The 14,012-nt window shown below is 30.7% G+C and overlaps 1 protein-coding gene across 2 annotated transcripts; it reads left to right on the top strand.

The window, feature by feature from the left end:
• Positions 1-4,887: 4,887 nt before the first annotated feature.
• Positions 4,888-13,911, top strand: LOC145057454 (rop guanine nucleotide exchange factor 14-like). 2 transcript variants are annotated; one of them, XM_079005299.1, is made up of 9 exons: positions 4,888-5,161; positions 7,384-7,568; positions 10,994-11,386; positions 12,104-12,258; positions 12,360-12,434; positions 12,520-12,777; positions 12,940-13,293; positions 13,397-13,565; positions 13,640-13,911. In XM_079005299.1, the coding sequence occupies exons 2-9, from the start codon at positions 7,484-7,486 to the stop codon at positions 13,675-13,677; spliced, it is 1,527 nt and encodes a 508-aa protein (XP_078861425.1). In that variant the 5' UTR covers positions 4,888-5,161; positions 7,384-7,483; the 3' UTR covers positions 13,678-13,911. The 2 variants fall into 2 exon arrangements, with proteins under 2 accessions (XP_078861425.1, XP_078861424.1); XM_079005298.1 differs by having other exon boundaries at positions 4,889-5,161; positions 13,397-13,911.
• The last annotated feature ends 101 nt before the right edge of the window (positions 13,912-14,012 follow it).

The raw sequence follows: 14,012 nt of genomic DNA on the forward strand, positions 1-14,012 counted from the left end.
AGTTGATATGTTTATGCTATGTTCAGTTAGCTTCGGACTTCGGTCCGATGTAGGGGACGTAGGTCCCAGTCAGCTTTGGACTTCGGTCTGATGTCTCAGTCAGCTTCGGACTTCGGTCCGATGTCTCAGTCAGCTTCGGACTTCGGTCCGATGTCCTAGTTAGCTTCGGACTCGGTTCGATGTAGGGGACGCAGATCCCAGTTAGCTTCGGACTTCGGTCCGATGTTCCAGTCAGCTTCGGACTTCGGTCCGATGTAGGGGGCAAGGCCCCGGTTAGCCGGACTTCGGTCCGACGCAGTGGGCAAGGCCCAGTATGTGCTTTATATGTTTGTGTGGTATGTGGTAGTTTGGGGGAGCTCACTAAGCTTCGTGCTTACAGTTTCAGTTTTGGTTTCAGGTACTTCCACAAGCAGAGGGAAGGGCTCGGGATGATGGCATCGCACACACCACAGCCACAGTTTTTATCCTGGGAGTTGATCAATTATCTTATATATGTTTTGATACAGTCATGGCACCGTTTTTCTCAATTGTATTTTAGTATGGTTTTGAGATTTGCAACGCATGGTTTTATTATGATATACTCCGTTTTATGATTATGGTTATATTAAAAATGAAATTTTCGGGCCGTATTTGTGGGTCGTTTCAGTGTTCACTAGGTATTTTGAACTAAGTGTGTTCACTAGTTACTTTTGAACTAACTGTTTACCATATGTTTTGGACTACGTGTTCACCTTTTGTAATCTATAAGCTTTGGTAACGATGGACTTCGTGCCGATTCCTTAGGATAATCCTTAGGAATGAATGAACGAGAAATAGCTGATTCTTAGGGTAGATCCTTAAGAGTAAAGAAGATAATGGGGATGGGTAATTGGGTTTAATTGCTTGATTGTTTAAACATAATAATTATATTATTGTGGGTTGAAAACCCTATGTACTCACCAGGTTTCCCAACCTAACCCACTCAGTTTATTTATATCACAGGTGTTGATATGAAGTCACATTACACTGAGAGATTAAAGAGATGTAGATCACTAGTGTAAATAAATGTAAGTTCTGTTTATGCTTATGTTTCTGTATTGACAATGACATCCCAAATGTTTTAAAATGAATAAAATAAGTTTCTTCGAAAATGTTTTAATAACGTATTTATCGTGTTTTTCTGGGAACAAATTCCGCAACATTTTTATGAAAAGAAGTACTCTGACTTTTATAAAACATAAACAAAATCGGTCTTTTCTGGCCGTGAAAATGGGGATGTCACAATATGTGTTTGTACGGTATAAAATAAAGTACAAACACCAAATTATAGGCGGGAAAAAAATTAAGTAATTCCGACGTCATTTGAATGAGTTATGCATATTTAAAAAACGGGACAGATTAGAAAAAACAAAAAAGTGCTTAAATATAAAAATACGCAGCATTGATATTCTTTCTTTCGGGGCATGTGTCTGATTCAATATCTAACCAAAATATATGTTTGTATAGTAAAAAATGAATTACAAACTCCAAGTTACATGTTGGAAAAAAAATCAAGTAATTCTGACTCTATATGAGTGAGTTATACGCATTTTAAAAAACATGAAAAATGTCAAACCGATTTCGATTTTTAAAACCGGGACCGGTTTTCATAAAAATGGAGAACCGGTAACTGGACCTTATTACCAGTTCTGGTTCGGTTCTGGTCCGACGGTTCTAATATTCATCCCTAGTTGAGACTGTGTGTCAACAAACCCAGTTGGTTGGGTTGAGGCCATGGGCCAACAAACCCTATATGCATGCAATGCAATTGTATTTCCGATGTGTTTGGTATTTTGGGAAACTCACTAAGTTTGGGCTTACAGTTTTGGATTTCTTGTTTCAGGTACCTCAAATGATCGGGGAAAAGCAAATGTTTGATCGTACACGTCCTTTGCAGTTTTTGATTTTCACCTAATTTGAACAATCTAATTTTGAATGTTTATATTTGACACATATGTTGTGATTTGGGTTTTATGAAAATAATGGTTTTATCTAAATGAAAAATAAAAAATTTTATCATGATTTTTGGGATGTTACGTATAATTACATTTAATGCATTAATGTTTCAAATAACAAAGTAATAAAAAAGTGGTTATTATGATTTTTTAGATTAACTTTTAGTATTATAAAACTTGAATTATTAAAACGTCTTCTAAACTTCAATGTTGTATACTAGAGTTATCGGGAAATCCATATAAGTTTTTAAAAAACAAGTTTATTAAAATTTCTATTTTTTAACCACCTATAGACTTTAAAAAACAAACATTTTTTTTCAGCTACATATATTTTATACACCTATTCTTTTGTAGATGTGGTCCGGAAATTACATACATTTTATCTCTTCAAAAACAAACACCTAATATTACATTTTATTTCAAATTTGATAGTAATTATGTTTGCTGCTCTTTAATATAAGTTCTTCTACTAAAAAAATTTCTTATGAATGTAAGCTTTATTGATTAAAAAATACAAATAATTTTATAAATGGTATGAAATATGTTAAAAAAATGAATGAAAGTGATGTATATAATCTCTTATATGACGGTGTCCCACGAATCCGATTATCGCATGTAAACTTAATTTTTATTTAATAAAATGATTCATTCAACATAATAGAAGTTTTAAATAGGCATAACGGGTAAACGAACAATAAGTTGGGTTGCTAATCCTTTTTGGAAGGTCAAACTAATTTTTTTGAAAATCACATTTATAGATGTAGGGGTCATAACAATACTATGAATGACCCGTTAGACTCTATTAAGGAGTTTCACATCATCTGACGCAAGAAAACCAAAAGTATCAGACACGAAAAATATAAACGCGTATTGATTTTTCATGCACGTTTTCTCATATTTAATCACTTTGACTTAGACAATTTTTAAAATAGACCGTCTCATAGTGAAAACCCCACTCTCCAAGCCCACAATAGGAGAAACTCTTGTTAGATCTAAAGTTGCGTGTTTCCCTCATGTTCATCCAAAACCTAAAATGTTGGTTGGTTTAAACGTTGATTTTCTTTCTAACAGGCAGGGCCGGTCCAGACGGAGGGCGACCTGGGCGACTGCCCAGGGCCCATGTCTCTAAGGGGCCCAAAATTGCTAGGCTATATAGTATATATGTATATGTTTTTTGGGGACCAAGTTAGTCCAACCTAAAATTAGCCCAATAAATTAAACAAACCGGCTTGCCATAACCACGTGTCTCGTCTGAACTCTGAAGTGGGATCAAAGAAAATGCAAATTAGGGCGCTAAACTGATAATGAAATCGACATCCTCGATAACTGAATCGTCATCTACATTATGCGGGAATGCCTCGTGAATCGATGAATTATTTAAGGATAATATTGTTCATGATTCATCTCATACCGTTCCATTATCGATTCAAGACTTGTCATCATCATTCTTATTTAGTCGCTTCTTTCTTGCTCATCAGAAGGCAAATACTATTCCTAAAGACCTAAACAAATCAGAAGACTAATCTCGCCTTCCTAATGATTTCCGAACTGAATTGGACTCTCATATTCCTATGAGGTCTTCTCTGTTTCTCACATTAGACCTTCTTTGTTTCTCACATTAGACGTTCACTGCTTCTTGCTTCTAGAATCTTGCAATCTCTCCATCCCATGTGCTTATTATTAAACTGGACCAGTTAAGAGATATCACAATTCGGGTATGGTATGAGATTCTGAGTTGTATATCTAATTTGTGTTCCTGGTTTTTGAATGGATTGCTAACATTTAAGCCAATTCAAATCTTGACATACACCTAACTTTTATTACTGGTTTTTGTATATCAGATTCTTGTTTTTGGCTTTTGTTTTTCAAAGCTTTCAATTTATATTTCTAATTTTTGCTTATATATCAAATTTCTGAAGTCATTTTCATCCTGAAATAGTGAAACTCATTGCTCTATGTTTCAGATTCTTCAGTCAATTAGGTAATGTGTTTGTATTCTTCTTCTTCTTCTTATTATTATTATTATTATTATTATTATTATTATTTGTAATTGTATAATCGTAAGTTTTACTATTCCGAATTTTCTGATGTCTGTTGCTAACTTGATTCTTCAAGTTTGAGCTTCAAAGTATCATTACGACTTGATCAGAATTTTTGGTTATCATATATTTTTCTTTTTATTTTATTTATTCCATTTATAACTTTTTTTACTGATTTTTTTGCAGCTTTCCTTGATATTAGGCTACCAAAAATTTTAGGGAGAAACCAGTTGTATTCATACAATATTTTGTAAAAGCATTGCTTATTTGTTGATGGTTTCACAAATCTAATGTATAGAGAAATGTATGTTACATAAATTTGATCATGACATCGATGTATCTAAAAAATCCAGAATAAGTATTTTACTTTGAAATAGTTGTACTTGTTAAATGTTGTGGGTATATTTGTGTTTTTTTATAAAATGATTTTTGTAATGGCATTTATGCTTTTGACTTTTTGTGATATTTATGATGTGAGGGTCTTTTATTTATTTTTGCCCCGGGCCCAAACTATGTTTGGACCGGCCCTGCTAACAGGTCAGTCAAGAAGTTCACATGTTTTCTTTTATTGACAGAAACCCCAATACGATTATAACATATGAGCACGATTATTACTCATAAACCCATATAGTTAAACGGTTTAGGCGAATTATGTATGTATCTAATAAATACGATTAGTGTCGAACCATATGAAAAATGTAATCATACATAATTACATATTATATCGGGCTATTTTTCTAACTGCCAACCCGAGACATGAGAACCAATATGATTGCCACCCGTATTACCGGTTTAGTTACTCGGACTATCCACCACATATCTAAATTGGAGAGGGAACAAACCAACTACTGCTCCACTGGATCCCATACTCCCCCATCATTATAAAATAAAACGAAATTTCTCTCTTTCTTCTTTACCGTTGCATTTGCTCTTACACACACACACTGACACACACAGTAACAGCATCACTCATAGATGGTGGATTCCAATTAAATGAGCATTGCAGCAGTTTACCTACCAATTTGACCTTCTTCCTTCTTTCTCGCTTTAGATTCTTCATTAATGGCGATGGCAATTCGATGCATGTCTCGTTGCAGTCATATAACTCATGAAGAAGAGATTAATCAATCAAATGCTCTGATCCAGAAGGTATATTCCTCTCCCTTTATTGCTAAATCTGTTTTCTTTTCTGTGAACGATTGATTCGAAATCCGATCAGATTTGAAATACACAATTCTGAAATTTTGGTAATCTCTTTGATGTGTGCAATCAGCAATGCGATCTTCAATTTTGCGTGTAATTACTAAAACTAAAACATTTCTTTTTCTTTTTTCAAAATTATCTTAGCTGTTCCTATGTGATTATAAAAACTTAAAGAAATTAACATTTATTTATCGTTTAAGTTATATAATATATATAAGTTTAAAATTTGAATAATATTTAAGCAAAGGTTATTTTCAGAATATTGGTTGGTTGATCGGGGATGAATTTTATTATTTATGCCTACTATGCATCATACTACATGATATATATTTTTTGTATATACTAAATTTAGGTTTCACCATTACTTTTTGTACTTTGTGAAACTAGATATTTCTATTTTATATAATATGTGGTAACTAGGATCATCATAGAAAACGTTATTCTTACTTTTGTGAGAGAGTCATTGTGTAATTATGTAAAGAAGGAACAGCATTAAAAAATATGTTTATCTTATAGAAAAATAACAATAAAGAACACCAAATAAATAAAATTAAATGCCAACTTCACTTATGAAACTATAAAGTTTGTACTCTCAGAAAACGAAAATTGATCTTCCCTTGTGATGGAGACAATACGACGAAATGATTATTATCATATTAATTCTTACATTATAAACAGATATCTGAATTTCTATGTGGACACGTCTGGTTTCTAACATCACAAATATATTATCTTATTAAATTTTATTATAAAGCTTATATTTAAGTATTTAACAATGAACGCTATTTTTTTATTTATATTATATTTTAAATGATAAATAATAAGAAGAAAAAAAAAGACATATAGAACTTCTATTATGTCTACACCGTTAAAGACAAATGGTTACCAAATATATATATATATATATATATATATATATATATATATATATATATATATATATATATATATATATATATATATATATATATATATATATATATATAAAATTTAGTGAAAAAGGTAACCGCATAGAAAGGTAACAAATTTTTATCATTTTCTAATTTAAGATAACCACCTAAGAAAGTTCTTTACCTTAATAAGAATTTTTCAAACGTCAGTTTTTTCTTCGACAAAAAAAAAGGTTAGATTATATGAAACCAGAAGAAGATCAAAGGTGGTTTTATACTTTTTAAAACATATCTCCCAACGAGTCCTCGGTTATTTTGATTTTTATGAAGGAGATCGTGTAGATACATTTTTGGTATGTGTCATTTTCTAAATTGACATTTAGCTAACCTTTGTTATCAGTTATTTGTCATTTTTTGTCTGTAATTATTTTAATTAAATACACCATTGGCATTTGGTAATGTTTTCTTTCTTAGTTTGTTACAATGTCAGTGTCATTTTAAGGTTGATAACCCTTCAAATTAAAAGTAGGGAATTGGTTAGTACATTCAAAGCACCTAGCTCATTAAGTCCATCTGTGTAAGTAATACTATGATAGTATCATTTTTTCATCTAGGATAAAACAAATTTTGTGGAATATGTAGCTTTTCAAAAGTCTTGTTTATTATATATATATATATATATATATATATATATATATATATATATATATATATATATATATATATATATATATATATATATATATATATATAACGAGAAGAATATGAAGAAATAAAATCATGTTATAATTTGTTCACTAGAAAATTTTATATCCATGGACCTTTTAATTTGAAATGATAGGCAACATTAATGTTCCAACTGTGACCAACTGCAATAATGTTTCATGTTTCATTGTTAAAATACATATGTAAAGTTCATTAATAGATATAGTTCAAAATGAAATTGTTGACAATCATAAATAATGTTCAATCATAATCTTTTTAAAAAAGAAATTGTTAACAATCATAAAAAATGTAAACAATCGTGATTTTATCTCGTTGCCATTCAATTCTTACACCAAGAGGAATGTTTAAATCTTTCAGTATTAATTTGTTGAGATAGATTTCTGGTTATGTCTTTATACCGGTAATACAACCATTTTATATCATTAAATGTTGAAATTTTGTTCCTGTTTATGCAAAAATCCAAAATAAGTCGACAATGAGGAATGGAAATACCTATGAGAATCATAACTTTATTATTATTATTTTTTTTAATGGATTATTGTTGTGATACAGGACCTTGGTTCCTAGTTTTTGTAGTCCCCGCCGAAAATAGCATCTGAAAAGCTTTGAGGCACATACATTAAATTTAAATATAGATAATAGTCCATTAAAGATGGTGTTATTGAGGAGAAGACTCGCTTGTTGTACTTGGAATAGAGAGATCGGCAATAGCATCGATTTTGATCAAACACCAAACGGTATATTCTCTCTCTTTTTTCTTTTTTCTTTTTCCTTCACGCACACAGACATATGGTTACGAATTCATAATCAAGAAAATTTATATACCTTAATTTCTTTGCATCTAATTGATAAAACTCATTGGTTTTGTTTTCTATTTTTCAAAATTTTAATAAGTAATGATATTTTTGATGAGTTGAACCATTTGGGCTTTTTATTGGGTTTCAAATCTTGTTAGTTCTTATCCAATGTTACAGTGTTTTTTAGGTTTTCAACTACTAGAAATTTTTTCTTTTTTTCAGATGTAACCAGTGAGAATTTGTTATTTTTTTCAAACCAGCAACTATATAAATACTTTGAATTCTATAAAATCTAACATTTTCAATTAATTACCGAAAAAAACTTAAAGTTGGTTTTTAAAAGAAAAACAAAAACTAAAAAAAATTAATCGTTAATCCAAAAAAAGAGAGAAAAAAAACTATAACGGTTTGTATGAAAAGTAGATAGATTAGGAGGATGTTTGGGATTTCATTAAAAAAACAATTTATGGATTTACTGTTTTTTTTTAAAATCAAAAAGTCAAAAAAATATATATTTAATAATAAGAAAAAAGACTTTTAAAATATATTATCTTCAATCCTTCAAAAATAACATTTCAATAAGTTTGGATTTCTGATTTGTCAAAACTCTTTATAACCATTTAGATTGTAAAAGACGAACCTTAAAATATGTATAAATTAAGACAAATATTTTTTAAAAACAATTTATCGCCTTATTGATTTTTCCTATAACAAAGTTAATTCAAACATTTAAAAAAAACATATTTTCACAAAAGTTAATTCAAACATTTAAAAAAAAAACATAGTATTTTCAAACACTCTCTAAAGTCTGGATAATAAGATATAAATTTTAACAAGTCAAGTGAAAAACCTTTTTCGATGATATTAATTTGTCTGCTTTTGGATTTCTTATATACATGGTATATAATTCTATCTAGTCTTTTATGTAGGAATAAAAAATAAGTAAATATCTTCATGCATTTTCTTCTTTTTTAGATTAAAAGTGTCGAAATCAAGAAAGAGATTTAAAAAAACAGAATTAATGTTATTTACATGTTATAATCTTATACGAATAGAACGATATATATATATATATATATATATATATATATATATATATATATATATATATATATATATATATATATATATATATATATATATATATATATATATATATATATATATATATATATATAAAAAGAATATTTAATTTTTCATAAAAATCAAACTTTATTAGTGAAAACTTGAATGTTTAAAATTTCAAAAATTGTTGTGAATTTGGAAATAATTGCCGTGATTCAAGTGTCAACTAGTGCCTAGAAACTAGCGGCATGTTGTCTTGTCATGTCTTCTTTGTAAATAGTGTGTGGATGTTGATTCTTCTACCCACTTAAGTACTATCAAACATTGTTGAAAGCAACAACTAATATGTTTTGTGAAGTCCCATACGTCGTCCATTATTGTTTGTGCCACCAATTATTTTCACAATGCTTAGAGAAATATTTGAAATTCGTAAATGAAAAGTGCACACTTTTCTTTTATGATAATGCTTGAGAACTCACTACAAATGAGTAGAGGTAAATAATAATAATAAATAAATAAATGTCATCTATTGCATTTTTGTTACTTGAGTACATAATCCAATTGTATTTAAAATATATACGTACATTTTGCCTGATTTTAGGGGGAAAATGAGTGTGTGACTTGTAGGTTACGTCATAATTTCTAAAATAAAAAATAAAAATAAGGTTTTTATGTATATAACAAGATGACTACTTTTTTAAATCAAGGCCAAAACATTGGTCATAAGTTTTTCTTTACTACTTATCCCGAAAAATTAGTTGTGTTTGTCACGTTTAACTAAAAAGCTAAACTTTTATTTATTTATCAATAATTTATTGCAAATAACTTATCAAAAAACTAGCTTGTAAATTAGTATATAATCTACAATAACCTATTTTCATAAGCTTATTAAACACTAAATTCAAATAATCTCGAAAAATATATTAACTTATACATACCAAATATTGCGTTAGTAGTTGGGATGAAAAAGCTAAAGAAATTCGAATACGAAAGTCGAAAGTGATGGCGAAATTGCCATGAAAATTGCATGGCTATTGTTTACCAGATATTTATTTATCGACCGACATGGAGATAGTGGTCCTTAATTTTTTGACTTTTTATTTATGTAACTAGTTGTACTACACCCACACCCAGAAAAGAAATAACTACAAGATACCTAAATGGTGGTGGTGGGGACACAATAGTCATTTTCTAGCTTTTGAAAAGTCATAAAAAAAAAAAATGCTTAGTTCATCTCCGGTTTCTGATTCTCTCCATGTTACCTTTCATGATTTCATTTTTCCTTTTCGATTAAATTTTTTTAAAAGCAAAATATTATTCATTCAAATTATATTAAAAAAAACATTAATCACTCTATAAATATAATACAATGTGCATAATGTGTTATGTGGTTGTCCTAGGATACATGTTACAACCTTTCTTGTTGCATCAAATAACGGTCGACTTGACTTGGTACTTGGTAGTCTGAAATTTTGCTTTTTATAGTAAAAAGGTACCATATTTTAGTATTATAATAGCAAAAATATAATAATGGCTACCCTAAAAAATATTATTGTAGATTTGTTTCTATCTTAGCCCAAAAATAATGAAATTGACTTATAAAGGTGATTAAACTTTAAATATATACCTTTTGAAACTGTGGATAACCATAAAAAAGGGGGAAATAACACTAGAACCAAAAGAGAAAGAAGAAGAAGAAAATCTATAAAATGGAAAATGGGAAAAAGAAAATAAATGAACTGAATAATACAAAGTTGTACATTAGTAGGGTACTCAAGGACCAAGGTCGACCCAAAAGTTGTACATTTATTTATGTATAGAAATTCATTTATGAGGGCCCACAAAAATGTAATAAGTGTCAAAAAATTGTCATCTATATATCTATCTTCATGTGAGGAATTATTTTTTATGTCACGACTCTAGTGGTATTTTGCCTAAATTGCAACTTCGCCATTTATTTCCTTACATAAAAAAACAAAAAATCCTATACTGCGTTCTATATGAAAACTAGAGGCAGTTTTTAAATGCAGCTACAACACTTGCAGCATGTGCTTGTTGTCACGGAAGAATCTGCATTATTTGATAGTTAGTAACAGTATCACCTGTGTCACCTACCCTCTTTCTAATATACTCTTATCTTGTAGAATCCCCATGTTCTACGTCAAACTCTAAGACTTAATTAAATCAATTTCGTTACACTAAAACCATAATTCATAGTCGACGCCCTTCCCAAAATTAACCATAACAACAACTTTCAAACATTGTTATGTAAATTTAAATTCAAAATTAAAATCTTTCAGGAATTATGACATACAATGGACTTGAAAGCTGCATTCTTAATGCTAACTCATGCGAGGATGAAAGTGTTACAAGTAGAGGAGATGAATGTCCAACTATTGACTCTCTTGATGAAGAGGATGATTCAAGTTGTTCTTCTAGCAACAATGCTTCAGGAGGATCCTTTTCTTCTCAATGGACAATCATGAAAAGGGATGAACATGAACAGCAACCAGACGAATGGGAATACTCAGAAAGTGTCACAAAAGAAAAAGTGTCACCAAAACCACAAATCTCTGATGTGGAAATAATGAAAGAAAAATTCGCAAAGCTCTTGTTGGGTGAAGATACTACCGGAGGGCGAAAGGGTCATTCCTCCGCTTTGGCTCTGTCCAATTCCATAACAAAACTCGCTGGTACATTGTTGGCTCTCTTATAACACTATACTACAAATCAGGCAACCTCTAAGGAATTAGCGACAGATTTTAATTATTTAAAAAAAAAAAAAAAAAAAGGAAAATTTTGAATGTCAACACAAAAACTTTCCTCTTTTTGAACTATTTATTCTATTATGATCGGTCTTATAGGTCAATGGTTTTAATACGTATATAGCGTTCCAAAATGGTCAATAAACTTTTATTTGTACACCTAAGGACTAAGGTCCTGTAAAATGTTTCTTCATCCAAAAACAAAAAAAATGATCGCTTTCTCGTTGGTCTTTCGATTTTAGATTTGCATTTGTGATTTCGATTTTCCAGTATTTGGAGTTTTTGAATCTCCTATTGAGGGGTTAAAATTAAATTCAATTATTTTTAAAAGGTAAAAAAAGTATAAAAGAAAAAATATATTTTTTTTTGTATATTTATTGTTAATAATAAATAAAAAGCGCAATAACTTATGTTATAAAAATAAAAGTGACATTGGTTAGTGACAAAAGTCCAGCAACCATTTTGGAACGCCATATAAGTATTATAAGCGTCGAAAATAGCAGGTGATAATATTATAAATAACACAAAAAATTGTTTTAAGGATGCTTGGTGTACCAAAAATACATTTGGTTAGTGAAATTCAACTTTTTCCTTAAAAGAAAATACTAATAGCAACCAATTAACAATGGGTGATTGAAATGACAGGAAGTGTATTTGGGGAGCTATGGAAACTAGAGGCATTGGGAGATGAGAGAAAGAGCAAGTGGAGAAGAGAAATGGAGTGGTTACTTGCACCTACTAACTATATGGTTGAGTTGGTTCCCGCTAAGCAATATGGTGCCAATGGCCGGACTCTAGAGGCATGCATTTATTCCTTAATTAATACTAAAATTTTCAACTTTCACTTTAAAAAACTCTAACAGATTTTGTACGTATTCCATTTAACATTGAATCAAAGCAGATAATGAGACCAAAAGCTCGTGGGGACATTCACATGAATCTCCCAGCACTACGGAAGTTAGACTCCATGCTTCTTGTATGTCCTCGTGCTCTCTTCCATTACATGATTAAATTCAAATGACATAATCCCAATCCATCATTGAATTGAAAATATATGACAGGAAACTTTAGACTCAATGAAAAATTCAGAGTTTTGGTATGAGGAAGGAGGTGTCCATCTCCAAACAGACAAAAGGAACAATAGAGGGTGGCTTCCTGTCCCACAAGTACCCGTAAATGGGCTCTCCAATGGTGAAAGGAAGAAGCTTCTCAATCAGGCAAAATTAGTCCACCAAATTTTCAAAGCTGCCAAATCTATAAATGAAACCATCTTAATCGAAATGCCTATTCCAAAAATCATCGGAGACGCACTTCCCAAGGTAACAAAAACATAATACTGTGTATGTGGCTGTGCCTGTGGGACTGAGATTGTTTGTGCTGACTGTGACTGTGATTGTGACTGTGACCGTGTAATAAATGCAGTCTAAGTGCATGTGTCGTAAATCCTAATCACTTTGTTTGTTGATTTACATATGTTGCAGTCTGGAAAGGCGAGTCTTGGTGATGATCTTTATAAAACACTGAATACAATCTCTTCTTCAGCCATCGGGATGCTGAACTTGCTCAATTTAAAATCTGAACAGGCTGCTCTTGAGACTATTAATAGACTAGAAACAGCAATATATGCTTGGAAAGAAAAAATCATGGAACAAACCAGTGCATCAAAATCACCAGCAAGAGCAAGAACATCATGGTCCTTAAAGGATCCATCAATGGAGCTTGATAAGATGGAGTTCTTGATAAACCGAGCTCAAGTTCTTTTGCAGCAAATCAGAATCAGATACCCCAACCTTCCTCAAACATTTCTTGATGTCATGAAAATCCAATATGGCAAGGTGAACAAAGCTGATTAATTAATTAATTAACTCCCCTTTTTAGTTTTAGGACATGTTGTCAGTTAGACTAAAATTAAAATTGTGTCTCGTGAAACTGATACAGGATATTGGACATGCGATTTTGGAAGCATATTCTCGTGTTCTTGGAAACTTGGCATTCAACATACTGACTAGAATCGGAGACCTTGCTCAACAAGATGTATTGATCGATCCCAATTCGCTATTAATTGCAACAAATACCCTTCCAGTTCCAGGGATAAAAAATGTGTCAGGTATTTCTGGAAATGTTTACAGTATAAGTGCAAGGCACACACCTACACTGATGGATAATATTAACAACATACAGATACAGCCACAGGGGAAATTCAGTTTGTTAAAAGCTGAAAAAGCTTCGTATGCATCATCGTTATTAAGTGATGATCAATCAAATACAAATTCTGTTGCAGCAACACCTATTCCAAGCCCACGATGTTGTTTGGGAAAAGAGGCTTGTTTTACACCCCCCAAAATGTCACCATAATTAATATCAGTTTTGTAAATTATGCCATGTATATGCTTTATTTAATACTGAAGTACAGACTTGTACTTTGTAAGAATCAAGAACCTCCTTCTTGTCTCTGTACCAATGAAATGAATAGAAAATTGAAACATTATTGCATAAATAAAATTAATCCCATTTCGTCTAAAAATCATTTTGTTGCATAAATTAAGAAAATAAA

This window comes from Lactuca serriola, chromosome 6 (genome assembly GCF_051521515.1).
Source record: "Lactuca serriola cultivar US96UC23 chromosome 6, Lser_US96UC23_V15, whole genome shotgun sequence".
In the NCBI taxonomy this organism is placed as follows: Eukaryota; Viridiplantae; Streptophyta; class Magnoliopsida; order Asterales; family Asteraceae; genus Lactuca; species Lactuca serriola.

Coding starts and splice junctions, on each gene's coding strand:
- LOC145057454 (XM_079005298.1), top strand. CDS start 7,484: ATGGTGTTATTGAGGAGAAGACTCGCTTGTTGTACTTGGAATAGAGAG. Junction 12,259..12,359: donor CCAATGGCCGGACTCTAGAG/GCATGCATTTAT, acceptor GAATCAAAGCAG/ATAATGAGACCAAAAGCTCG. Junction 13,294..13,396: donor TGAAAATCCAATATGGCAAG/GTGAACAAAGCT, acceptor AAACTGATACAG/GATATTGGACATGCGATTTT.